The following is a 27051-nucleotide window of genomic DNA, read 5'->3' as shown; positions in this document are numbered from 1 at the left end:
CGTTTTTCTCAAAGAACTTTATTTTCAATCACTTAAATTTATGAAGAAAATTGGTATAAAAATTATAACATTTTGTAAATGACCGTAAACTCAATGTAAACCCCTAGCTATTATTATTTTATGTTTATTTTATTATTTTATTTCATTTTTTTTACCTTCTATGTCTTGCCTTTCTTATAATTATTCTTTCACCTATAATTGTCCAATGTTTCTCCAACTGTTGTATATCTATGCTTGATTCATTCTGTAATGTTAGATGGAAACCGCAATAAAGCATAAATTAATCAATAAATCAATAAATGAATAAATGAATAAAAGCTGCCGCCTTCAGATTCTCTAACACCAATCAGTTCCTCTGCGGGAGTCAGGGACGGAAACAATGTAACACCACCGGAAGGTCCGACCACACAGCTTCCGGAAGAGAAAAATCCGCCTGAATGAGTTGAGATGGATCTGCAGGAAAATGTGGCGGTGCCTGTTTGGACCGGAGCGGACCGGGAGGTGTTTCTGGAGCAGGTTTATCCCGCGGTAAGAGGAAACCCACAGGAAGCAAATATCAGCGGAACCATTTTCAGTGGAACACCCTCCCTCTGCAGGAGCAAACAGAACACAGCAGCTAGAACCTCAGAACCATAGATATCCATAATAAAGGCTAGATGTCTCGTCCGCGCTGCTGGCCAATGGGGGTCGACGTCCGCACGTGGCGGCCATCTTACCACAGGCAGCTCGCTCATTCATAGCATTGTGTTTCAATGGCGCATGTACTGAAATAACCATAACTTCCTCAATTGTCTAACGATTCTCAAACTGTTTGGTTTGTTAAACAAAAGTCAGACATGTAGTTGTGATACTGCGCACTTAGGAATAATTATAACCATGGAATTTCATATGAAAAGAACACTGAATAGAACATACAGGTGCAATAAATATACACATGCACAAGGTATTTATGTTAAATCAATATATGCTATTAAAACTCAGTGTACAGAATGGCAACCATATATATATGGTCCCAGAAATATATATTTATATATATATTTTATATATAATGTATATATACAATATATATTATATATATATTGTATATATACAATATATATATAATATATATTGTATATATACAATATATATATATATAATATATATATTGTGTATATATATATATATATATATATATATATATATATATATATATATAATATATATATATATTGTATATATATAAAATATATATATATATATAATATAAATAATATATATATATATATTGTATATAAAATATATATATATATATATATATATATATATATATATATATATATATATATATATATATATATATAAACACTTTTATTTGAGTGTGATTAATTATTTCACAGTCCTAATTTATTTATATTTACATAAATACTTTTATAATATAAATATTACTGTTATAATAAATTTGAAATACTGACAAAAAAGGCTTTTTGTGTGGCAACCTCTTGGTGTAGAATCATAATCCAGGTTTCAAATTAAAGGTTACACTGTGAAGTTTCATGTAGACTATTCGGATTATATATCAGTAATTACACAAAAGTTCCTATTTTTAAACCATTATAAAAGTGAAATTTATTTGCTATTAAAATTGGTACAATAGTCCCCTTCACAAGTATATATAGATGTAGCATGTTGAAATCCCCACCTACACTACTGTGATGGTATACACATGGAAGACAGAGATGAAAAAATGACCCAAAAAACATAGCTTGGTTAATGCCCTTTGAAAAGGACGGTTTTATTGTGTTTCTGTCGCATGTTGTTGCTCTGTAAGCCAAGGTTGGTTATTTTGGCAATGTGGTGCAGCCTTAGCTTAAAAAACAAGGACACAACCAATGTTAACAGCGTATGGTGGTGGCTGTCTATGCCATACCGCGTTTCTCCGATGTGCTCTCCAAGCACAAACACATCCTCTGACCCTATCCTCTTCCGTACAATGTACACGACCTCTAGCACTTTGATGGGCTGTGATCGTCTGGTACATGAGGTCTGACGAAGAACCCACTCTGCTGCCCTGACTACCATCACTGTGCCTTCTGATGGAATCACCAGACCTCCATTGTTATTTAACTTCAGCAGGTGGTAGCTCTGGTCCTTGATGGCAGATGCAGCATCTGTTACCAAGCTGGCACGGCAGACATCACAGGACAGCTTTTTCAGAGCCCGTCGCACAACAAATCCTGAAATAAGAGTTGTATTATTAAAATAATTTATAATAACCATGGGGAAATTAAGGGAACATTTATCTTTTTGGGCCATTGGGATATTGATTTCCCTCAAGTTTTGACTATTGGCAATCTTGTAATACTATTAAGTCATAGCCCCGCTGTTCCTGTGTACCAGAGCCTGTATTGTACATACATCCACTAATTAACTAACGATTATCCCAAAAACCAATCATAATTTCATATCTTACATGTGAAAGGTGATCCCACTGATTGGAAATCATACATTAATCATGTATAAATTCTGCCTCTTCCACTGATGCAAAGTTGCTGGTTAACGTTAGCAGCTAGCTAAACTGTAACGTTAGCTGCTAACTTACTAACTTTAGGTCTCACTTCGCAGCTTCTTGTTATTAGCCAGCTAACGTTAGGCTAATAATGAAAATACAACAACACTCAGATTATTGTTATTAGCCAACTAATAGCTACAACCACATCCACAAAGATTGTAATTTACACTAAAGATTAATTGTCATACAATCGTTATTGATAACTTGCGCAAGTAACCGTGATGCACAACTATGCTGCACGATCAAGTCATTTTTCGACAAGAAAATCTGCAATTTCCACATGTTCAAGCATCAAGAATTATAGCCACGTTCATAACGTTTGTAAGAAACCAAACTGTTTGTAAATCCGTCAAGAATTCAATGAGATAAGAGTATTTGTGTTCGTGCTGATCACTCACCTTACATTAAGTACCACAGAGCACAACAGAAAGCCTGCCTGGGGTAAGATGGCCGCCCGGTGATGACGTTTGAGACTCCGCCGTAAGACATCTAGCCTTTATTATGGATATCTATGCTCAGAACCAGCAGAACCAGAACACCAGCTGCATGGTCCTAAAGCCCGCCAGCTGCTGGGAGGACATGCAGCCCCATTCTCCAGATAGAGAAATGTTAATAGAATAGACATCCATTATCTGTTCTAGGTTGTGTCCCTCTCTTCTTGTCCCTTTTCTTCTTGTTTTCCTCTCCATGTTTTGTACTCAGCTGACTTTTCATGCTGTCTCTAAAGGAATGAAAGATTTTTTCCAAGCACTAAGCTCACTTAGCTGATTGCTCCTTCCTGTGTTTCCAAAAAGGCCAAAGTAAATAACCCAGTCCTTCTTTTCACTGTAGACAAGCCATGATCTGCTTATCTGTTCTCCATTTTTCATTTGGATGAAATAATAGCTGCATGAATCATGACAGCAGACAAGATAGAGGAGAGCAGGAGGCGGGGTTACCAATCTACTCGCTCTGGAGAGCAGAGTTCGCTGCTTTTAGATGTTGTCTCCAAAGTCTCCAGTAGCAGAAAAAAGTCTCTAGATTTGGCGCTAGGAGCTTAATATTATCGGCGTTCTGATGGAGTTTTAATTAAAGGATTTATATCTAAAACATAATTAATGTGCAGAAATAAGGAACAGTTTTATGAACCATACATGGAAACAGTTCTTTGGGGCCCCCAGGAACCTGCTCCCAGGGTGCTTCCACACGGTGGGGTCTGATCTTTGTGGATCTGCTCAGATCTTTAGCTGTTCCACCATCCTGGACTTTGACTGGTCCGTTCTCTTTAGGTTCTTCTGCAGATTAGCTTCTTGGTTATTCCAGGTGAGGCAGCGGTGAGGCTGGAGTAGGAGAACATCAGGTGTGTGCTCCTCCTTCCTGGCAGGACAGACCCAGGGTGTCCATAAGGAGACGGCAGGACCAGTGAAGGTTTAAAGCTGAACGAGGTGGAGCCTCAGGACCGATCTTCTTCTCTGGGGAAGGACCTTCTGACAGCTCCATCAGCAGCTGCCTGTCTCAGGCTGATGTTCTACTACCTCCATGTTTTGTCCTCTAAGGACTGTCCTTTGTGTCTCACAGCGCAGACCGGCGGTCCTCAGAGGCGTAGACCTGGGGCCCTGTGTGGACAGGTGGACGACTGAATATCTGGAGATGAAAGGAGGTGAGCGGGAGGTGAAGGTCCATGTCTCCACGGTGCCTCAGATGGACTTCCTGAACAAAAACTTTGTCTACAGGTGAGCTAAGCAGACAGCTTCTATTACTGGGAATCCTTTTAGATGTTCACCTCTGATCTTCTGGATGTCCCTCATGATGTCCCTGATCTTCTGGATGTCCCTCATGATGTCCCTGATCTGGATGTCTAAACAGGACTCTGCCGTTTAAGGAATTTGTCAGAAGAGCATCTGAAACCAAACACTCTGATTTCTTCCTGAGTGAGGTGAGTCTCAGTTCCCGAAGGTCTCTGAACGTTCTATCTTAGGGTTTCTGGATTTTATGTTAGGGTCTCTGGACGTTCAGTCTTAGGTTCTCTGGACGTTCAGTCTTAGTCTCTGGACGTTCTGTCTTAGGGTCTCTGGACGTTCAGTCTTAGTCCCTGGACGTTCAGTCTTAGTCTCTGGACGTTCTGTCTTAGGGTCTCTGGACGTTCAGTCTTAGTCTCTGGACGTTCAGTCTTAGTCTCTGGACGTTCTGTCTTAGGGTCTCTGGACGTTCTGTCTTAGGGTCTCTGGACGTTCAGTCTTAGGGTCTCTGGACGTTCTGTCTTAGGTTCTCTGGACGTTCAGTCTTAGGTTCTCTGGACGTTCAGTCTTAGTCTCTGGACGTTCAGTCTTAGTCTCTGGACGTTCTGTCTTAGGGTCTATGGACGTTCTGTCTTAGGGTCTCTGGACGTTCTGTCTTAGGTTCTCTGGACGTTCAGTCTTAGGGTCTCTGGACGTTCAGTCTTAGTCTCTGGACGTTCTGTCTTAGTCTCTGGACGTTCTGTCTTAGGGTCTATGGACGTTCTGTCTTAGGGTCTCTGGACGTTCTGTCTTAGGGTCTATGGACGTTCTGTCTTAGGGTCTCTGGACGTTCTGTCTTAGGGTCTCTGGACGTTCAGTCTTAGTCCCTGGACGTTCAGTCTTAGTCTCTGGACGTTCTGTCTTAGGGTCTCTGGACGTTCAGTCTTAGGGTCTCTGGACGTTCAGTCTTAGGGTCTATGGACGTTCTGTCTTAGGGTCTATGGACGTTCTGTCTTAGGGTCTATGGACGTTCTGTCTTAGGTTCTCTGGACGTTCAGTCTTAGGTTCTCTGGACGTTCAGTCTTAGTCTCTGGACGTTCAGTCTTAGTCTCTGGACGTTCTGTCTTAGGGTCTCTGGACGTTCAGTCTTAGGTTCTCTGGACGTTCAGTCTTAGTCCCTGGACGTTCAGTCTTAGTCTCTGGACGTTCAGTCTTAGGGTCTCTGGACGTTCTGTCTTAGGGTCTATGGACGTTCTGTCTTAGGGTCTATGGACGTTCTGTCTTAGGTTCTCTGGACGTTCAGTCTTAGGTTCTCTGGACGTTCAGTCTTAGTCTCTGGACGTTCAGTCTTAGTCTCTGGACGTTCTGTCTTAGGGTCTCTGGACGTTCAGTCTTAGGTTCTCTGGACGTTCAGTCTTAGTCTCTGGACGTTCAGTCTTAGGGTCTATGGACGTTCTGTCTTAGGGTCTCTGGACGTTCTGTCTTAGGGTCTCTGGACGTTCAGTCTTAGTCCCTGGACGTTCAGTCTTAGTCTCTGGACGTTCTGTCTTAGGGTCTCTGGACGTTCAGTCTTAGGGTCTCTGGACGTTCAGTCTTAGGGTCTATGGACGTTCTGTCTTAGGGTCTATGGACGTTCTGTCTTAGGGTCTATGGACGTTCTGTCTTAGGTTCTCTGGACGTTCAGTCTTAGGTTCTCTGGACGTTCAGTCTTAGTCTCTGGACGTTCAGTCTTAGTCTCTGGACGTTCTGTCTTAGGGTCTCTGGACGTTCAGTCTTAGGTTCTCTGGACGTTCTGTCTTAGTCCCTGGACGTTCAGTCTTAGTCTCTGGACGTTCAGTCTTAGGGTCTCTGGACGTTCAGTCTTAGGTTCTCTGGACGTTCAGTCTTAGTCCCTGGACGTTCAGTCTTAGTCTCTGGACGTTCAGTCTTAGGTTCTCTGGACGTTCAGTCTTAGGTTCTCTGGACGTTCAGTCTTAGTCTCTGGACGTTCAGTCTTAGTCTCTGGACGTTCTGTCTTAGGGTCTCTGGACGTTCAGTCTTAGGTTCTCTGGACGTTCAGTCTTAGTCCCTGGACGTTCAGTCTTAGTCTCTGGACGTTCAGTCTTAGGGTCTCTGGACGTTCAGTCTTAGGGTCTCTGGACGTTCTGTCTTAGGGTCTATGGACGTTCTGTCTTAGGTTCTCTGGACGTTCAGTCTTAGGTTCTCTGGACGTTCAGTCTTAGTCTCTGGACGTTCTGTCTTAGGGTCTATGGACGTTCTGTCTTAGGGTCTCTGGACGTTCAGTCTTAGGTTCTCTGGACGTTCAGTCTTAGTCTCTGGACGTTCAGTCTTAGTCTCTGGACGTTCAGTCTTAGGGTCTCTGGACGTTCAGTCTTAGTCTCTGGACGTTCAGTCTTAGGTTCTCTGGACGTTCAGTCTTAGGGTCTTTGGACGTTCTGTCTTAGGGTCTATGGACGTTCTGTCTTAGGGTCTCTGGACGTTCTGTCTTAGGGTCTCTGGACGTTCTGTCTTAGGGTCTCTGGACGTTCAGTCTTAGTCCCTGGACGTTCAGTCTTAGTCTCTGGACGTTCTGTCTTAGGGTCTCTGGACGTTCTGTCTTAGGGTCTCTGGACGTTCAGTCTTAGGTTCTCTGGACGTTCAGTCTTAGGGTCTCTGGACGTTCTGTCTTAGGGTCTATGGACGTTCTGTCTTAGGGTCTATGGACGTTCTGTCTTAGGTTCTCTGGACGTTCAGTCTTAGGTTCTCTGGACGTTCAGTCTTAGTCTCTGGACGTTCAGTCTTAGTCTCTGGACGTTCTGTCTTAGGGTCTCTGGACGTTCAGTCTTAGGTTCTCTGGACGTTCAGTCTTAGTCTCTGGACGTTCAGTCTTAGTCTCTGGACGTTCTGTCTTAGGGTCTCTGGACGTTCTGTCTTAGGTTCTCTGGACGTTCAGTCTTAGTCTCTGGACGTTCAGTCTTAGTCTCTGGACGTTCTGTCTTAGGGTCTCTGGACGTTCTGTCTTAGGGTCTCTGGACGTTCTATCTTAGGTCCTCTGGACGTTCAGTCTTAGTCCCTGGACGTTCAGTCTTAGTCTCTGGACGTTCTGTCTTAGGGTCTCTGGACGTTCTGTCTTAGGTTCTCTGGACGTTCAGTCTTAGTCTCTGGACGTTCAGTCTTAGTCTCTGGACGTTCTGTCTTAGGGTCTATGGACGTTCTGTCTTAGGTTCTCTGGACGTTCAGTCTTAGGTTCTCTGGACGTTCAGTCTTAGTCTCTGGACGTTCAGTCTTAGTCTCTGGACGTTCTGTCTTAGGGTCTCTGGACGTTCTGTCTTAGGTTCTCTGGACGTTCAGTCTTAGTCTCTGGACGTTCAGTCTTAGTCTCTGGACGTTCTGTCTTAGGGTCTCTGGACGTTCTGTCTTAGGGTCTCTGGACGTTCTATCTTAGGTCCTCTGGACGTTCAGTCTTAGTCCCTGGACGTTCAGTCTTAGTCTCTGGACGTTCAGTCTTAGGGTCTCTGGACGTTCAGTCTTAGGGTCTCTGGACGTTCTGTCTTAGGGTCTATGGACGTTCTGTCTTAGGTTCTCTGGACGTTCAGTCTTAGGTTCTCTGGACGTTCAGTCTTAGTCTCTGGACGTTCTGTCTTAGTCTCTGGACGTTCTGTCTTAGGGTCTCTGGACGTTCTGTCTTAGGTTCTCTGGACGTTCAGTCTTAGTCTCTGGACGTTCAGTCTTAGTCTCTGGACGTTCTGTCTTAGGGTCTATGGACGTTCTGTCTTAGGTTCTCTGGACGTTCAGTCTTAGGTTCTCTGGACGTTCAGTCTTAGTCTCTGGACGTTCAGTCTTAGTCTCTGGACGTTCTGTCTTAGGGTCTCTGGACGTTCTGTCTTAGGTTCTCTGGACGTTCAGTCTTAGTCTCTGGACGTTCAGTCTTAGTCTCTGGACGTTCTGTCTTAGGGTCTCTGGACGTTCTGTCTTAGGGTCTCTGGACGTTCTATCTTAGGTCCTCTGGACGTTCAGTCTTAGTCCCTGGACGTTCAGTCTTAGTCTCTGGACGTTCAGTCTTAGGGTCTCTGGACGTTCAGTCTTAGGGTCTCTGGACGTTCTGTCTTAGGGTCTATGGACGTTCTGTCTTAGGGTCTATGGACGTTCAGTCTTAGGTTCTCTGGACGTTCAGTCTTAGGTTCTCTGGACGTTCAGTCTTAGTCTCTGGACGTTCTGTCTTAGGGTCTATGGACGTTCTGTCTTAGGGTCTCTGGACGTTCAGTCTTAGGTTCTCTGGACGTTCAGTCTTAGTCTCTGGACGTTCAGTCTTAGTCTCTGGACGTTCAGTCTTAGTCTCTGGACGTTCAGTCTTAGGGTCTCTGGACGTTCAGTCTTAGTCTCTGGACGTTCAGTCTTAGGTTCTCTGGACGTTCAGTCTTAGGGTCTTTGGACGTTCTGTCTTAGGGTCTATGGACGTTCTGTCTTAGGGTCTCTGGACGTTCTGTCTTAGGGTCTCTGGACGTTCAGTCTTAGGGTCTATGGACGTTCAGTCTTAGGTTCTCTGGACGTTCAGTCTTAGGGTCTCTGGATGTTCAGTCTTAGTCTCTGGACGTTCTGTCTTAGTCTCTGGATGTTCAGTCTTAGGGTCTTTGGACGTTCTGTCTTAGGGTCTATGGACGTTCTGTCTTAGGGTCTCTGGATGTTCTGTCTTAGGGTCTATGGACGTTCTGTCTTAGGGTCTATGGACGTTCTGTCTTAGGGTCTCTGGATGTTCTGTCTTAGGGTCTCTGGACGTTCTCTTTTCTAAACTGTCTTCCTTCCAGGATGAGAGCTACTACCTTCGCTCCCTGGGAGACGACGTTCGTAAGGTCAGACATTCACAGTCCGACTTATGTTTACTCAAAATGGTTTGAAGAACTCTTCCAATAGTTCCTGATGTTCTGGTTTCAGTCCAACCCTTCTTTGTCCACAGGAACCGGCTGTCCTGAGCAAACAGTTCCCGGACCTGGCAGAGGACTTCCACATCCCCCCATTCTTTGAGCCCAACCAGTTCTTCTCCAGCGTTTTCCGGATCAGCTCCTGTGGACTGCAGCTTTGGACGCACTATGACGTAAGTACTGGTGTTGGGTGGACCCGGTTCTGTTAGCGTTCTAAGTGCTGCTGTCATGAGATGTTTGAAAACGCTCTGGTCTCCCCCTGAAGGTGATGGACAACCTGCTGGCTCAGGTCACAGGAAGGAAGAGGGTGGTTCTGTTCAGCCCCCAGGATGCATTGCACCTCTACCTGAACGGTGAGACCCCATCAGTGATCCGTGTTCCGCTCTGAGGGAACGGTTCAGTCACATGGTTCATGATCGGACCCAGCAGGTGATAAGTCCGAGGTTCTGGACGTCGACGCTCCTGATCTGAAACGGTTTCCTGAGTTTGTGAAAGCGAGAAGATACGACTGCGTCCTGCAGCCTGGGGACCTGCTCTTCATCCCTGGTAGGAAGATCAGAACATCCAGCAGCTCTGAGCAGAACCCGCCTCACTCTGTCCTGTTTCCTCAGCGCTGTGGTTCCATAACACGCGGGCCCTTCAGTTTGGAGTCGGCGTCAACGTCTTCTGGCGCCACCTACCTGCGGACAGCTACGACAGGAAGGACCCGTATGGAAACAAAGACCCGCTGGCGGCTGCTCGAGCTCTGCAGACCCTAGAGAAGGCTCTGGGCGCTTTGGAGCAGCTCCCGGCGGATTACAGGGACTTCTACGGCCGGCGGATGGTCCAACGCATCACAGCCCGCACCCAGAGACCCATGGAAGATCTGTGAGGCCGAGTCCGACAGACTTGATCTTTATTTCTGTGGCAAAGTGCAGCGTCCACACGGACGCCGCGCCGTGTCCACACAGGACCACGCCGTGTCCACACGGACGCCACGCCGTGTCCAGACAGACGCCACGCTTCTGTTCTGCCCTCTGTTTACGATTGAAATGGAAATAAACTGTTTTCATGGAAACATTTAATGCCATCTTTCTAAAATCTAATTTTATCAAAATTCTGAGCTACAAAGAATAAAACATTTTAAATGGTAACTTTCCTGTTTGTCTGAAGTATTGATAAGATGGATACAAACATGACAGAACTGCGATGCTCATTCTGGGAAATATTAATGAACGTTTCCGTTTTGCAAAGATTATTTAGTGTTAGCAGGAAAATCCACCTCATCTGCCTCCAGGGTTCAGTGGAACGTTCAAAGTTCAAAGTCTGTAGCTCTAAAGGGTCACCATAACACCCCCCCCCCCCCATGCTGGTTCAGCTGGTGCTGAACTGGACAGCTCCTTCAGTGACAGACTGCTGCACCTTAAATGCACCAGGGAGCGTTATCACAGATCCTTCCTCCCAGCAGCTGGAAGACTCTAGAACCACCACTGTTCCCAGTAACCTCAACCAGTTCTTCCATTCATGCTGATTCTGCTCAGTTTCTACCTTCGTCAGTTAAATAACCTGCTGCTGTCATTCTACACATCTCTGATTAAGCTGCTATTTTCAATTTACTGGAAAAATGTCCACAGTTGCATATTGGTTATTTATTCCCCAGTTTTATATTGTTAAAACACTTTACAGGATTTTATTGTCTATCTTTTAATTCTTCACCATTATTTTATTCGTAGACTTTTTTTCTAACGTCCACATTTTTCCTCATTTTTGGGACAATGAAGGGATTTTTTCTTCTATAGGACTACAGACAGCATGTTAGCATCAACAGCTAGTGTCTGAAAATGTTTTAAGTTTTTCCAGACGTTACAGAGATGATCAGATCTACTGCTAACATTTTAATTAGCTAAAACCTGGAATATTTTCCACATAATTTAGTTTCATCATGTTCAATAATTATTTTAATAAAACTTTATTTGTAAAGTTTTGCTTTTGGCTAATGCCTTTATATGCTAATGTTAGCATATTGTTTAAGCTTTGGCTAATATTAGAATAACCGCTAGGTTTAGCTTATCTGAGCTAACATGCTAATATCAATACTTCAATTGCTGCCTGTAGCAAAGCTACTGTTAGCTTCTCAGGGATCCAGAGGCTTCTAACATATTTTAAACATTAACCCTTCAAGCTAAATGCTTTAGCTCGCTAAAACGCTTCAAAGGGTTCAGTAGCGTCTAACGCTAACGTTAGCTCATTGCTACAGATCAGCGGTTGTTTCTGCGTTCAGGTACAACATCAGCAGAACGTGTCACAGAGATATTTTATTGCACAAAGGTTACAGTTCTCCATGTTAAAGCTTTGTAAACAGTGAGCAGCTTCTCCCCAGTGTTTGGTTCTCCTGCTAACATCTCCTGAACGTCTCTGTGGGTTCCTCCGTGTTCCTCCGTGTTCTAACAGCGTGTACTAGAGCCAACCAGTGACAGACTACATGAAGCAGTAAGAAGCTGGAACCTGTGGCAGAACCTCAGCTGACCTCCGGTGGACCGTCAATGAACCAACAGGGACCAATGGAGGTTCTAGAAGGTCAGGAACCTTCCAGGAGGTCAAGTTCTTCTAAAACAGTTTAGATTCAGGTGAAAATGAGGGAACAGTCAGTGAGACGCGGCACGTAGGACCCGAATCTGAAGCAGCAGAACAAGGCAGTCCTGCTGGACCGGTCACACACTGGGTCGTCCGGGTCCTTCTCCCTTCCGGGTCCTTGTCCCACCTGGGTCCTTGTCCCACCTGGGTCCTTGTCCCACCTGGGTTTTGTGTTCCGTTCAGGGTCTGTGTCCCGTCCAGGTCCGTTTTTTGTTCAGGGTCCGTGTTCGTCTGAGGTCCTTGTTCCGTTCAGGGTCCGTGTCCTGTCCGGGTCCGTGTTCCGCTGGGGTCCGTGTCCCGTCTGGGTCCGTGTTCCGCTGGGGTCCGTGTCCCGTCTGGGTCCGTGTTCCGTCTGGGTCCGTGTTCCGTTCAGGGTCCGTGTCCTGTCCGGGTCCGTGTTCCGTCTGGGTCCGTGTTCCGTCTGGGTCCGTGTTCCGTCTGGGTCCGTGTTCCGTTGGGGTCCGTGGTCCGTCTGGGTCCGTGTTCCGTCTGGGTCCGTGTTCCGTCTGGGTCCGTGTTCCGTCTGGGTCCGTGTTCCGTCGGGGTCCGTGTTCCGTCTGGGTCCGTGTTCCGTTCAGGGTCCGTGTCCTGTCCGGGTCCGTGTTCCGTCTGGGTCCGTGTTCCGTCTGGGTCCGTGTTCCGTCTGGGTCCGTGTTCCGTCGGGGTCCGTGTTCCGTCGGGGTCCGTGGTCCGTCTGGGTCCGTGTTCCGTCTGGGTCCGTGTTCCGGTCGGGGTCCGTGTTCCGTTCAGGGTCCGTGGTCCGTCTGGGTCCGTGTTCCGTCTGGGTCCGTGTTCCGTCGGGGTCCGTGTTCCGTTCAGGGTCCGTGTTCCGTCGGGGTCCGTGTCCCGTTCAGGGTCCGTGGTCCGTCTGGGTCCGTGGTCCGTCTGGGTCCGTGGTCCGTCTGGGTCCGTGTCCCATCATGTTCCGTGTTCCGTCTGGGTTCTGCGGCGTGCGCGGGGCTGAGCAAAGTTCCCTCTGTAGGTAGAGAATGGCACGTTGGGGGAGAAACGCGGTGCGGACTAGGTTGGACTTCTGTGGAGGCAGAATCGGTTCTGACCCGTATCGGACGGGTTCTGTTACGGAGTCTGAGCCATGCCGCGGCTGGACTTCATCTTCTCCAGTCTTTTGTTCAGGTGGCTGTTGTTGGACTCCAGCTCCTCGATCTTATCCAGCGCCGTCCGCAGCTGTTGGATCAGAACCATCAGAACTTTCCCAGAACCATCAGAACTTTCCCAGAACCGAGCGTTACCTCTCTCTGCAGTTTGCGTTTCTCGGCCTTCAGCTCGTCCTCCACCTTCTCTGCGTTCTCGGCAGCAGATCTGTAACGCGTCACATGACCCTCCAGTCTGGTCACCTGCGGACCGACAGAGACTCGGATGTTTGGACAGAAGCTGCAGGTCAGAGGAGTGAATACTGTAGTAACGGGTGTCTGGCTCACGTTTTGCTCCAAGGCCGTGACTTCTTGCTCAGCCTTCACCAGTTTGAACTTCAGGTCATTTATCTGGCGGTTGGAGTCTCCTGGAAAGATAAGGAGCTGTTAGTGTGAGAAGGTGGAGGAACCCAGACGCTTCTGCTCCACCTACTCTGTAACTCCATGATGTTTGGGTCGCTGCCGTTTTCTGCAGGGTCACCATCTGGACTGGAGGAGCTTTCTGAGCCGTTCTTCTGGCTCTTCACTTCCAGCTGGTTCTTTAGTTTCTTTATCTGTAGGAGAACAGCATCAGAACCTCCACCTGAGAACATCAGAACCTCCACCTGAGAACATCAGAACCTCCACCTGAGAGCATCTGGCCACCTTCAGGAGAAACTCACCTGCTCGATCATTCGCTCTCGCTCGTCCACCAGCTTCCTCAGACGGATCTCTGAAACGCAGAACTCACGCCGTTAATCTGAGCAGCAGTCAGCAGCTTTTCTTTCCAACTGATCCGGTCATCAGCTGAAGGATCTTCATCAGGAGAGGAAGAGGAGAAACCTCCACCTTTGGTTGGAGGACATCTCAGATTTCACTTCCGATGCTTTAGGCTGATCACATTTCAGAGACCTTCTGCTAAAGCAGACAGTGAGGCGGAGGTCTTCCTCCAAACTGGACCAGGGTCACTTATTACCTTCAGTCACAGAGAGGTGGAGAAACATCTCCTAAGGTCTCCTTTAAAGTTTCCATGGCAACCATCAGCTGACCAACAAACAAACTCTGCTTTTCTGCCACGCCACACCTGAATGGCGGAGGAGCAACCTCCTGAGGGGCGGGTGGAGGGACCTCCTGAGGGGCGGGAGGAGGGACCTCCTCAGGGGCGGGAGGAGGGACCTCCTCAGGGGCGGGAGGAGGTCCCTCCTCAGGGGCGGGAGGAGGGACCTCCTCAGGGGCGGGAGGAGGGACCTCCTCAGGGGCGGGAGGAGGTCCCTCCTCAGGGGCGGGAGGAGGTCCCTCCTCAGGGGCGGGAGGAGGGACCTCCTGAGGGGCGGGAGGAGGGACCTCCTGAGGGGCGGGAGGAGGGACCTCCTCAGGGGCGGGAGGAGGTCCCTCCTCAGGGGCGGGAGGAGGTCCCTCCTCAGGGGCGGGAGGAGGGACCTCCTGAGGGGCGGGAGGAGGGACCTCCTCAGGGGCGGGAGGAGGTCCCTCCTCAGGGGCGGGAGGAGGGACCTCCTCAGGGGCGGGAGGAGGTCCCTCCTGAGGGGCGGGAGGAGGGACCTCCTCAGGGGCAGGAGGAGGGACCTCCTCAGGGGCGGGAGGAGGGACCTCCTCAGGGGCGGGAGGAGGTCCCTCCTCAGGGGCGGGAGGAGGGACCTCCTCAGGAAGCAAGTGAGGCAGCGATGGCCTAAAGATTGAGACCCCTAATCTAAAGATCTAGAATGTTCTGAGGATCCTCTCCCCTAAAGCAGGGGGCCAGAGTGGTTCCAGTAGGGGCCAGAGTGGTTCCAGTAGGGGCCAAAGTGGTTCCAGTAGGGGCCAAAGTGGTTCCAGTAGGGGCCATGTGGCCCCAGGTTTTCTTTTCAACCAACCAGCCAACAGCAGCAGTCCATCTGAACATAATGACCTGATTAGATCAGTCTGGTGCTCTTGGTTGGAAAGAAGATCTGGCCCCTACTGGAACCACTCTGGCCCCTACTGGAACCACTCTGGCCCCTACTGGACCCACTCTGGCCACTACTGGAACCACTCTGGCCACTACTGGAACCACTCTGGCCCCTACTGGAACCACTCTGGCCACTACTGGAACCACTCTGGCCACTACTGGAACCACTCTGGCCACTACTGGAACCACTTTGGCCCCTACTGGAACCACTCTGCCCCCTACTGGAACCACTTTGGCCCCTACTGGAGCCACTTTGGCCCCTACTGGAACCACTCTGGCCCCTACTGGAACCACTTTGGCCCCTACTGGAACCACTCTGGCCACTACTGGAACCACTCTGGCCACTACTGGAACCACTTTGGCCCCTACTGGAACCACTTTGGCCCCTACTGGAACCACTCTGCCCCCTACTGGAACCACTCTGGCCCCTACTGGAACCACTCTGGCCCCTACTGGAACCACTTTGGCCCCTACTGGAACCACTTTGGCCCCTACTGGAACCACTCTGGCCTCTACTGGAACCACTCTGGCCACTACTGGAACCACTCTGGCCCCTACTGGAACCACTCTGGCCCCTACTGGAACCACTTTGGCCCCTACTGGAACCACTCTGGCCACTACTGGAACCACTTTGGCCCCTACTGGAACCACTCTGGCCCCTACTGGAACCACTCTGGCCACTACTGGAACCACTCTGGCCCCTACTGGAACCACTCTGGCCCCTACTGGAACCACTTTGGCCCCTACTGGAACCACTCTGGCCCCTACTGGAACCACTTTGGCCCCTACTGGAACCACTCTGGCCCCTACTGGAACCACTCTGGCCCCTACTGGAACCACTTTGGCCCCTACTGGAACCACTCTGGCCACTACTGGAACCACTCTGGCCCCTACTGGAACCACTTTGGCCCCTACTGGAACCACTTTGGTCCCTACTGGAACCACTCTGGCCACTACTGGAACCACTCTGGCCACTACTGGAACCACTCTGGCCCCTACTGGAACCACTTTGGCCCCTACTGGAACCACTTTGGCCCCTACTGGAACCACTTTGGCCCCTACTGGAACGACTTTGGCCCCTGTGCCCTAAACCTTCCTAAAACCAGACTTTATCCTCAGGAGAACTTAGACTGAGGCTGTTTCTCCATTCACTAGAACGCGACGGACGTTCTAGTGAATTGACCGCAGACGGGTTAACGTTAGCCTCAATTCACTAGAAAGCGTTCTAAATATGTCCTCAGACATTTTGAATTATGGTGAACTAAGTGTGGTTTCCTAAACACTTTCCGTTGCTGAAATGTCCACTGATGAAGATCACCTTCAGAAGATCGGATTGTTGGAAAGAAAAAGAATCATCAATAAATGAAAAGGAAAATGGGGAACATACCAGAGGGAGGGGAGGAGCCAGGGAGGGGAGGAGCCGTGGAGGGGAGGAGCCAGGGAGGGGAGGATCAAGGCATGCAACACAGCAGCGTCCAGGAGGACGAGTGATGGAGGAGGGGTGGGTGAGCATGCAGTGGCTCTGGAGAGGAGAGACAGAGACGCCGCGTCCGCAGAGACGCTAGACGTCCAACGAGACGCTAGGCGTCCACAGAGACACTGTAGCGAGTATAGCTTGGCAATATGGCCTAGAAATAAAATCCTTTTTTATCTTTAACCCCCCCCATTAAGTTTAAACGGGGACGATGTCTTTGTCTTCTGCTCCTTTCATCTCATGCGCTGCATTTAGAAATAAACTCTAAACACCCCGCGTCCACAGAGACACTAGGCATCCACAGAGACACTAGGCGTCCACAGACACTAGGCGTCCACAGACACTAGGCGTCCACAGAGACGACATGCCCACAGAGCCACTAGGTGTTCACAGAGACACTAGGGGCCCACAGAGCCACTAGGCGTCCAGAGACACTAGGCGTCCACAGACACTAGGCGTCTACAGACACTAGGCGTCCACAGAGACGACATGCCCACAGAGCCACTAGGTGTTCACAGAGACACTAGGGGCCCACAGAGCCACTAGGCGTCCAGAGACACTAGGCGTCCACAGACACTAGGCGTCTACAGACACTAGGCGTCCACAGACACTAGGCGTCCACAGAGACGACATGCCCACAGAGCCACTAGGTGTTCACAGAGACACTAGGGGCCCACAGAGCCACTAGGCGTCCAGAGACACTAGGCGTCCACAGACACTAGGCGTCTACAGACACTAGGCGTCCACAGACACTAGGCGTCCACAGAGACGACATGCCCACAGAGCCACTAGGTGTTCACAGAGACACTAGGGGCCCACAGAGCCACTAGGCGTCCAGAGACACTAGGCGTCCAGAGACACTAGGCGTCCAGAGACACTAGGCGTTCACAGAGATACTAGGCGTCCAGAGACACTAGGCGTCCACAGAGACACTAGGTGCCCAAAGAGACGGTAGGTGCCCAAAGAGACGCTAGGCGTCCAGAGACACTAGGTGCCCAAAGAGACACTAGGCGTCCACAGAGACACTAGGTGCCCACAGAGACACGTCCACAGAGACACTAGGTGCCCACAGAGACACTAGGCGTCCAGAGACACTAGGCGCCCAAAGAGACACTAGGCGCCCACCGAGACACTAGACACCCACTGAAACGCTAGGCATCCAGAGACGTTAGGTGCCCAAAGAGACGGTAGGTGCCCAAAGAGACGCTAGGCGTCCAGAGACACTAGGTGCCCACAGAGACACTAGGCGTCCACAGAGACGTTAGGTGCCCAAAGAGACGGTAGGTGCCCAAAGAGACGCTAGGCGTCCAGAGACACTAGGTGCCCACAGAGACACTAGGCGTCCAGAGACACTAGGTGCCCAAAGAGACACTAGGCGTCCACAGAGACACTAGGTGCCCACAGAGACACGTCCACAGAGACACTAGGTGCCCACAGAGACACTAGGCGTCCAGAGACACTAGGTGTCCAGAGAGACACTAGGCGTCCACCGAGACACTAGGCGCCCAAAGAGACACTAGGCGTCCACCGAGACACTAGGCGTCCACACAGACACTAGGCGTCCACACAGACACTAGGCGTCCACCGAGACGCTAGGCGCCCAATGAGACGCTAGGCGCCCACCAAAAAGCTAGGCATCCAAAGACACTAGGCGTCCACAGAGACACTAGGCGCCCAGAGAAACACTGGGCGTCCAGAGAGACACTAGGCGTCCACCGAGACACTAGGCGCCCAAAGAGACACTAGGCGTCCACCGAGACACTAGGCGTCCACACAGACACTAGGCGTCCACCGAGACGCTAGGCGCCCAAAGAGACGCTAGGCGCCCACCAAAAAGCTAGGCATCCAGAGACACTAGGCGTCCACAGAGACACTAGGCGCCCAGAGAAACACTGGGCGTCCAGAGACACTAGGCGTTCACAGAGACACTAGGCGCCCACCGAAACGCTAGGCATCCAGAGACGTTAGGCGTCCACAGAGACGTTAGGTGCCCAAAGAGACGGTAGGTGCCCAAAGAGACGCTAGGCGTCCAGAGACACTAGGTGCCCAAAGAGACACTAGGCGTCCACAGAGACACTAGGTGCCCACAGAGACACGTCCACAGAGACACTAGGTGCCCACAGAGACACTAGGCGTCCAGAGACACTAGGCGCCCAAAGAGACACTAGGCGCCCACCGAGACACTAGACACCCACTGAAACGCTAGGCGTCCAGAGACACTAGGTGTCCAGAGAGACACTAGGCGTCCACCGAGACACTAGGCGCCCAAAGAGACACTAGGCGTCCACCGAGACACTAGGCGTCCACACAGACACTAGGCGTCCACCGAGACGCTAGGCGCCCAATGAGACGCTAGGCGCCCACCAAAAAGCTAGGCATCCAAAGACACTAGGCGTCCACAGAGACACTAGGCGCCCAGAGAAACACTGGGCGTCCAGAGAGACACTAGGCGTCCACCGAGACACTAGGCGCCCAAAGAGACACTAGGCGTCCACCGAGACACTAGGCGTCCACACAGACACTAGGCGTCCACCGAGACGCTAGGCGCCCAAAGAGACGCTAGGCGCCCACCAAAAAGCTAGGCATCCAGAGACACTAGGCGTCCACAGAGACACTAGGCGCCCAGAGAAGCACTGGGCGTCCACCGAGACACTAGGCGTCCACCGAGACACTAGGCGCCCAAAGAGACACTAGGTGTCCACCGAAACGCTAGGCGTCCAGAGACACTAGGTGTCCACCGAAACGCTAGGCGCCCAAAGACACTAGGCGTCCACAGAGACACCGTGCCTGCAGAAACCATAGGAGTCCACAGAGACGCTACGCCCACAGAGACACTAGGCGCCCAAAAAGACACTAGACATCCACAGAGACACCGTGCCTGCAGCGTCACTAGACGCCCAGAGACAATAGGTGCGTACAGAGACATGCCGCGCCTACAAAGATGCCGCGCCCACAGAGACACTAGGCGCCCAGAGACACTAGGCTTTCACAGAGACAACATGTCCAAAGAGACAATGCGTCCACAGAAATACTGACCGTCCACAAACACACCGCGCCCATGTAGACACGTGTCCACAGAGACACATTGTGTCCACGGAGACACCCCATGCCCACAAACCACGTCCACAGAGACACAGCGTCTTCATTCCAGGTTTATTTAGATCTGGGTTTCAAACAGCAGGATTCAACCATTTTAGTGCAACAAGATGCAAAGATGTTTAAAAACATTCTGATGGGACCCGGTAGAGTCCAAACCTCATCCTGGTTCTGACAGATAAAACCTTTAAAAGCTGCTTTGGAAGAAACATTGACCAGAAAAACACTGTTTGTGTTACAAAGATAAAGAACATTTAAGAGCTGCATAAAAACAGTGATAGTCCATCAGTGGTGCTGCAGAACCAATGGAGGACGGTGGTACCGGTCCAAACCGCTGATGTCCAGGAGTCACCAGAAACCTGTTGGTTCAAAGACGTCCAGAGATACTGACTCGGACCTGTTGATGGTCCAGTTCTGGCTGGATTTGGCCCACATGCAGACCAGAGGAGGCCAACCAGGGAATTTAATGTGGAAGGAGCAGGGAGGTCTTGGATGAGCGAGAGATTCATTTAGTTCCATTATTATTATTATTATTATTATTTAAAGTCCAGCAGCTGCTGCCGCCCCCCCGACCCGCCCCGCAATGATGCTGTCCATGCTGAAGGAAGCTCCTCCCCCCTCTGAGACTGCAAACCACCCAATGTCACCACTGAAGCCATCCCAACTGATGCAGGTCTGGATGTTCCAGCTCTAGAACCCCCCCCCCGGCATTTGCTGACTAAGCCATCTTACAGTCCTCCTTGCCCTTTCCTTTGCCCTTCTTCTTCTTGGAATCCTTCCCTGACTGGATGGATTGTTCTGGAATCTTTCCTGAATCCGTAGTCAGCTCCGCTGCGTCCACTCCCAGCTCTACTGCAGAGGACGCCTCCTGCTGGATGCACTCTGTAACATCTTCCAGGGTTTCAGGTATAGCGTCTCCACGCCGAGGACAGTTCTGAGGTTCTGCTCCTTCTTCCAATAGAATGGCCTCCTTAGCGTCCTCCTCAGGAAACTTCTCATCATCTCTTCCGTTAGTTTCCACCGTAGTTTGGAAAAGCTCCGGACCGTTCCCGTTGACTTCACCCACTTTGGCCGTAGTTTGCTCCTCAACGTCTGCTGGTTCAGGTTGGTTGGATTGAGCAGATGCAACAGCTGCTTCTAAGTCTGAGTCATCGAAATCAAAAGACTGTCCCTCATCTTCCTCCTCCTCCTCCTCGCTGTTCAGATGAGCGAGTGGAGATGAAGCGCCACTTTCAGGTTTTCCTACTGACTTATTGATCTGCTCTACTGGAGGACATGGTGAGGGTTTGATTTCCTTGTTGTTGGGATTATCTTCTGGTTCTGGACGTGCAGGAGAACCTTTCAACTCCTCTGAGAACTCTGTCTGGTCCTCTTTAGGAGGCCTACTAGAAGCAGCCTCAGCATCTGTTTTAGTTAGATCTACACCCTCTTCTCTGCCCTCTTCCCGCGGATCTTCTGGTTCTTCATTCAACTCTTGGTTCTCTGCACTGCCTTCTTCCATCTGTGGATCATCATCTCCAGAGGTCTTTGGTTCTCCATGGTCTGGCTCAGATGCCTCCTCAGGACGCTCTCTGGGTTCCTTCCTGGAGGGGCTGCAGATGTTCCCAGCTGATGAGTCTATGGGCTCATCTTTGGAGTCCTCATCCTGGTCAGTCTTGGAACCATCAGTAGATTCTGACTCAGCAGGAACTTCATCACCTTCAGGAACGCGTGTTTCAGGGACACCATCTTCTTCTCTAAAGGACTCCGAGATACCTTCAGGGTTGGTAGTCATCGTTTCATCTCCATCCACAGGTTCCAACTCGCTGTGGATGTTTTTCACACTCGTGCCTCGTGACGAGTCTTCTCCACTCGGAGAATCAGGAATGCCACCAGATTTCGGGGGGTTTCCTTCTGCATCAGGACTGGTTGGAGGTTCCGTCTCTTTTTCATCTGATGGCTTCAAATCTTCTTCACCCATAGGGTTAGGGTCAGCCTCACCAGGTTCACTCATTGATCCAACTTCTGAGGAACATTTTGGGATTTCCGTTACTGAATCAGGTTTTTCTTCATGGCTCTGGACCACCTTAAGAAGATCTACTCTGGTTTCATTAGAAGTATCAGGGGTTTCTATGGCAACATCCTCTTCTGCAGTGACTCTGCCATCGTCTCCAACCATTCTGGACTCTGGTACAGATTCCGCAACTTGATCATCTTGGAGGAATCCTTTAGTCGGTTCCTTGGGTTCCGGTTTGTCTGCTTCTCTAGATCTTCCCTGACTCTGTTCATCTTCTGAAAGCTCCAACCTTGAATCAGTGAGACCAGATGTTTCTGAAGGTCCCAGAGCATCTCCTTGTTCCTCCTCATCCGAGAACTGATCTGGGCTTGATTGCGGGACTCCTGGGATGTCCTCTCTGATGGAGGCATCTTCATTCAAAGGTGACCTGCTGTCCTTAGACGTTAGAAGACTGCCCTCTGGATCATGACTGGTTAATCTAGAACATTCCTTCTCCATTCTGGATTCCTTATGGTGCTTGAGAGGAGAAGAACCTTCAGTGAGATTGTCTGGAGCCTCATATTCCAGACTCTTTGGTTCTGCAGGTTTTTCCTCATCCTTTGGGTCCTCATGATGCCCAGCTCTGATTTCTTTGAGGAGCTTCTTGCTTGGTTCCAGAACTTCAGCTTCTAGATTCTGGGTATTCATAGTTTCCTTGTTGTCATGATCTGGGTTCGGTTCGTGCAGATTCTCCTTGAGAGAAAAAGTTTCGCTGCATTTAGCAGCATCCACTTGTTCCGGTTCTGGATTGCCCTGACCAGACTCAGAGATGGACCCAACAGATCCAGGTTCTGCTGCGGGCCCGTCGGTACACACCACTGAATCTGTTTGGCCCGTTTCCTTCTCGGTTCCAGGTCTTTGTTGGTCTTTGTTTTCATGAGTTCCTTTCTTCTTTCCTTTTTTCTTCTTCTTCTTCTTTTTTGCTGAAGTTGTGGAAATCTGAGACTGGGGTTTACTCGCCGTTTCCTCAGCCTCCCGGTTCTCGGGCTCCTCTGGTTCTTGTAACGGTTCTGTGTTTGATCCGACCGGGACGTATTCCTCGACCAGATGTTCCGATGTAACAGCTTGTCCAAGAGTTTCCTGAGGCTGTGGAGCATCGCCTCCCTCGCCGATGTCCACCATGCTTTCTTGACCTTCTGAAGGGTTGGTTTCATGTTCCTCTGGGTGACCTTTGGAGTGACCCTGCTCACATTTCTCTGTCTGGGGAACATTTCCTTCAGACTCCTGAATCTCCTGGAAGTCATGGCTGACAATGACGCTAGCTTTAGAGGCTGAAGCACTTTGGAGGTGACTGTGGACCTCAGAGGGTAAGGATGTCTTCTGCTCCTTTGGAGGTCCTTCAACATCAACCATGAACTTATTTTCTTGGTCATCCTCCAGAGATTCTCGCTGCTCCTCTTGCTCTACCTCCTCCTCTGTGCCTCCTGGATATCATGAAGAGCAAACGGTGATAAGAGGCCAAGAAAAGGAGACTTCTGTAAAGTTCATCAGAAGGTGCACTGGCAGAAGGTAAGGCAAAGATAGGACAACCGGCCGATTCTGGAGACAGAAAGAGAAGCTCAGAGCCAAGATGTCCGACAGCGGCAGAGGAAGCAGGAGAAGAGGAGGAGCCACGAGGTGGAGAACTTTACCACCTCAGGAGAGCAAGAAAGATCTCAATCTGAACAGTTAACCCCAAACAGAAGGAGAGAAACATCGGCTGCCAGCGATCACAGACCAACACCCACCGATCAAAGCCAGAGCAACAATAACCAAGACCACCAAGAGGGAGGAAGACCACCAAGAGGGAGGAAGACCACAAAGAGGGAGGAAGACCACAAAGAGGGAGGAAGACCAAGAAGAGGCAGGAAGACCACGAAGAGACAGGAAGACCACGAAGAGGGAGGAAGACCATGAAGAGGGAGGAAGACCACGAAGAGGGAGGAAGACCACCAAGAGGGAGGAAGACCACGAAGAGGGAGGAAGACCACGAAGAGGCAGGAAGACCACGAAGAGGGAGGAAGACCACCAAGAGGGAGGAAGACCACCAAGAGGGAGGAAGACCACCAAGATGGAGGAAGACCACCAAGAGGGAGGAAGACCAAGAAGAGGCAGGAAGACCATGAAGAGGCAGGAAGACCACCAAGAGGGAGGAAGACCATGAAGAGGGAGGAAGACCACCAAGAGGGAGGAAGACCACGAAGAGGGAGGAAGACCACCAAGAGGGAGGAAGACCACCAAGAGGGAGGAAGACCACGAAGAGGGAGGAAGACCATGAAGAGGCAGGAAGACCATGAAGAGGCAGGAAGACCACCAAGAGGGAGGAAGACCATGAAGAGGGAGGAAGACCACCAAGAGGGAGGAAGACCACGAAGAGGGAGGAAGACCACCAAGAGGGAGGAAGACCATGAAGAGGGAGGAAGACCACCAAGAGGGAGGAAGACCACGAAGAGGGAGGAAGACCACGAAGAGGGAGGAAGACCAGGAAGAGGGAGGAAGACCACCAAGAGGGAGGAAGACCACGAAGAGGGAGGAAGACCACCAAGAGGGAGGAAGACCACGAAGAGGGAGGAAGACCACGAAGAGGGAGGAAGACCACGAAGAGGGAGGAAGACCACGAAGAGGGAGGAAGACCATGAAGAGGCAGGAAGACCACGAAGAGGGAGGAAGACCATGAAGAGGCAGGAAGACCACCAAGAGGGAGGAAGACCATGAAGAGGGAGGAAGACCACCAAGAGGGAGGAAGACCACGAAGAGGGAGGAAGACCACCAAGAGGGAGGAAGACCATGAAGAGGCAGGAAGACCACCAAGAGGGAGGAAGACCACGAAGAGGGAGGAAGACCACCAAGAGGGAGGAAGACCATGAAGAGGCAGGAAGACCACCAAGAGGGAGGAAGACCACGAAGAGGGAGGAAGACCACCAAGAGGGAGGAAGACCACGAAGAGGGAGGAAGACCATGAAGAGGCAGGAAGACCACCAAGAGGGAGGAAGACCATGAAGAGGGAGGAAGACCACCAAGAGGGAGGAAGACCACGAAGAGGGAGGAAGACCACGAAGAGGGAGGAAGACCACCAAGAGGGAGGAAGACCACGAAGAGGGAGGAAGACCATGAAGAGGCAGGAAGACCACCAAGAGGGAGGAAGACCATGAAGAGGGAGGAAGACCACCAAGAGGGAGGAAGACCATGAAGAGGGAGGAAGACCACGAAGAGGGAGGAAGACCATGAAGAGGGAGGAAGACCACGAAGAGGGAGGAAGACCATGAAGAGGCAGGAAGACCACCAAGAGGGAGGAAGACCACGAAGAGGGAGGAAGACCACGAAGAGGGAGGAAGACCACGAAGAGGGAGGAAGACCATGAAGAGGCAGGAAGACCACCAAGAGGGAGGAAGACCACGAAGAGGGAGGAAGACCACGAAGAGGGAGGAAGACCATGAAGAGGGAGGAAGACCACGAAGAGGGAGGAAGACCATGAAGAGGCAGGAAGACCACCAAGAGGGAGGAAGACCACGAAGAGGGAGGAAGACCACGAAGAGGGAGGAAGACCACGAAGAGGGAGGAAGACCATGAAGAGGGAGGAAGACCACCAAGAGGCAGGAAGACCACGAAGAGGGAGGAAGACCATGAAGAGGCAGGAAGACCATGAAACCAAACCTTACAGGCTGTGCAGCAGTCAGCTTCTTACCTGGAGTTCACCTTCTCCTCCACCCCCCACCCCCCCACCGGTGAGGCGTTAGCTCCAGCGTTAGCTCCAGCGTTAGCTCCAGCGTTAGCTACGGGGGCTCAGAGGGCTGGATGCCCTGAGGAAGATGGCGGCTGACTGCGGGAACCATTTCCCTGCATCCATCAGTCAGGATGTGAATCGCTTCCTTTTGTCTGAAAGGTTTTCTCTATTCTTTCTCTATTTCCTCTGAATATTTAAATTTTAAATTTTTTTAATCCCAGTTTGGTAAATTTTGCCTTTTTAGGCCGTTTTACAGGTTCTTATATTATCCAGAAAACTTCATTGATTGACATGTTGGGGAAAGTAACCTTTAGTTTAATTAATCAGTTAAAGTTAAAGTTTTCTGCCTGATTACAGATAGAAATAATAACAGAACGCCTGTAAAGGATGAATAAATGGTGAGTCTTTATTGTAATTTATAAAAACATATTTAAATATTTTAAATAAATCAAATATGAACCCAGCAAACATCATTTATTTAAACGGGTCTTTTTTTTTATGATAAAAACAGAGAAGCTAAAAACTCTAAACCTAAAATAAAAGCCTTTAATTTAGCGTTTATATAAAGGCTATGTTTCATTTTTATTTAGTAGCGGCGATAACATCAAACTAGTTTCAGCCTGAAGGCCTGGTTATCGTCCTGCAGCAGTTTATCGCAGTCAGTTTATCGCAGCAGTTTATCGCAGTCAGTTTATCGCAGTCAGTTTATCGCAGTCAGTTTATCGCAGTCAGTTTATCGCAGTCAGTTTATCGCAGCAGTTTATCGCAGCCAGTTTATCGCAGTCAGTTTATCGCGTCAGTTTATCGCAGCAGTTTATCGCAGTCAGTTTATCGCAGTCAGTTTATCGCAGTCAGTTTATCGCAGTCAGTTTATCGCAGCAGTTTATCGCAGCCAGTTTATCGCAGTCAGTTTATCGCGTCAGTTTATCGCAGCAGTTTATCGCAGCAGTTTATCGCAGCCAGTTTATCGCAGTCAGTTCATCGCGTCAGTTTATCGCAGCAGTTTATCGCAGTCAGTTTATCGCGTCAGTTTATCGCAGCAGTTTATCGCAGTCAGTTTATCGCAGTCAGTTTATCGCAGTCAGTTTATCGCAGCAGTTTATCGCAGCAGTTTATTGCAGATATGTTTGATTTATGGTCTGCACTATGTTATTCCACGCCACAACGCCAGAGGGCCAATCAGGAACAACAGAGGGCCATGAGGGCCAAAAAGAGCGGGAATCCAGGTGGAAAAAGGGTCCCAGCGTTCTCATGCACCTCCGTTTCCACAATGGTGGTCAGACTAACAGAACAAGGCGGTCAGGAACCAAACAGGAAATACGCATAGAGAAGAGCAGATGCAGATTTGACCAATCAGAGGCCTCCTGTCTGCGGAAGGGGGCGGGGCATATCTGCGTTCAGCCCACCTGGTTTCTGAGGATAAATCAGGCTCAGCATCCCTACAGCTGCTGACCAATCAGAACCAGAGCAGACTGGATGCTAACAGCAGCTCCTCCTCCATCAGGTCTGCTTCATGCTGCTGTGATGGAGCTTTAATGATGAAGACCAGGCGGAGGCGTCGGTTATCCAGGTAAGTTACTGACTGCTTCACCTGAGCACAGGAAGCTACCTGGTGATCCTCTAGATTTCCTTCTGTTCACTAAGAACCCATAAAAGGTGCAGCTACCCGGAGCTCCTCAGGGCTGAGGACTCGCTCCTGGAACTTCTCCTCTCGTCAAACAGAGAGCTGTGGTCCATCTGGAGCAGAACCTTCTGGGTTTGAACTACAGGAAGTGAAAGCTGGAGGATCAGAGGATCACCTGCAGACGACGGCAGGAAGACAGAGCGGAACCTGAGGAGCTCCCAGCAGCAGCGGAGCTCCGTCGGTTAGCCACACCAAGCCATGCGCAGGAAACAGGAAGTGGAGGTT

The 27051-nt window shown here is 49.9% G+C and overlaps 3 protein-coding genes and 1 long non-coding RNA gene across 27 annotated transcripts in view; 1 reads left to right on the top strand and 3 right to left on the bottom strand.

Moving 5' to 3' along the window:
- Window positions 1–376: 376 nt before the first annotated feature.
- tyw5 (tRNA-yW synthesizing protein 5) lies at window positions 377–10279 on the top strand. Of its 3 annotated transcripts, none has more exons than XM_038269768.1 (8): window positions 377–528; window positions 4109–4263; window positions 4397–4466; window positions 9033–9077; window positions 9182–9319; window positions 9412–9499; window positions 9576–9692; window positions 9758–10279. In XM_038269768.1, exons 1-8 carry the CDS (start codon window positions 448–450, stop codon window positions 10015–10017), a joined length of 954 nt encoding a protein of 317 aa, XP_038125696.1. In that variant the 5' UTR covers window positions 377–447; the 3' UTR covers window positions 10018–10279. The 3 variants fall into 3 exon arrangements, with proteins under 3 accessions (XP_038125696.1, XP_038125695.1, XP_038125697.1); XM_038269767.1 differs by having other exon boundaries at window positions 9573–9692; XM_038269769.1 differs by having other exon boundaries at window positions 385–528; window positions 4114–4263; window positions 9573–9692.
- A 1145-nt stretch (window positions 10280–11424) lies between these two features.
- On the bottom strand, window positions 11425–12225 carry LOC119772991. The gene is made up of 2 exons (XR_005279326.1): window positions 11921–12225; window positions 11425–11886 (listed from the first exon to the last, which is right to left on the bottom strand). It is a non-coding gene; the product is annotated as an uncharacterized LOC119772991 (long non-coding RNA).
- A 401-nt stretch (window positions 12226–12626) lies between these two features.
- Window positions 12627–27051, bottom strand: part of lrrfip1a (leucine rich repeat (in FLII) interacting protein 1a) — a 40711-nt gene continuing 26286 nt past the window's right edge. For 21 of the 22 annotated variants that reach the window (XM_038269739.1, XM_038269749.1, XM_038269738.1 and 18 more), the window contains one exon: window positions 19446–22863. In XM_038269739.1, the coding sequence (XP_038125667.1) occupies window positions 20123–22863 (2741 nt within the window). In that variant the 3' untranslated portion in view covers window positions 19446–20122. Of the gene's footprint in view, window positions 12945–13009; window positions 13115–13198; window positions 13279–13343; window positions 13465–13572; window positions 13623–19445; window positions 22864–27051 lie in introns of those variants that run through there. The other variant, XM_038269750.1, reaches the window with a different exon arrangement.
- Window positions 22870–27049, bottom strand: LOC119772990. Its single transcript, XM_038269751.1, has 2 exons — window positions 25194–27049; window positions 22870–25157 (listed from the first exon to the last, which is right to left on the bottom strand). The coding sequence occupies exon 2, from the start codon at window positions 25041–25043 to the stop codon at window positions 23067–23069; it is 1977 nt and encodes a 658-aa protein (XP_038125679.1). The 5' UTR covers window positions 25044–25157; window positions 25194–27049; the 3' UTR covers window positions 22870–23066.

This window comes from Cyprinodon tularosa, unplaced genomic scaffold (assembly GCF_016077235.1).
Source record: "Cyprinodon tularosa strain WSP-4 unplaced genomic scaffold, ASM1607723v1 ctg738, whole genome shotgun sequence".
Taxonomy (NCBI): Eukaryota; Metazoa; Chordata; class Actinopteri; order Cyprinodontiformes; family Cyprinodontidae; genus Cyprinodon; species Cyprinodon tularosa.
The sequence above is the reverse complement of the archived record's forward strand: the minus strand, read 5'-3'. Positions and strand labels throughout refer to the sequence as shown.

Coding starts and splice junctions, on each gene's coding strand:
- LOC119772990 (XM_038269751.1), bottom strand. CDS start 25,043: ATGGTCTTCCTCCCTCTTCGTGGTCTTCCTGCCTCTTGGTGGTCTTCC.
- tyw5 (XM_038269767.1), top strand. CDS start 448: ATGGATCTGCAGGAAAATGTGGCGGTGCCTGTTTGGACCGGAGCGGAC. Junction 4,264..4,396: donor AACAAAAACTTTGTCTACAG/GTGAGCTAAGCA, acceptor ATGTCTAAACAG/GACTCTGCCGTTTAAGGAAT. Junction 9,500..9,572: donor ATTGCACCTCTACCTGAACG/GTGAGACCCCAT, acceptor GATCGGACCCAG/CAGGTGATAAGTCCGAGGTT.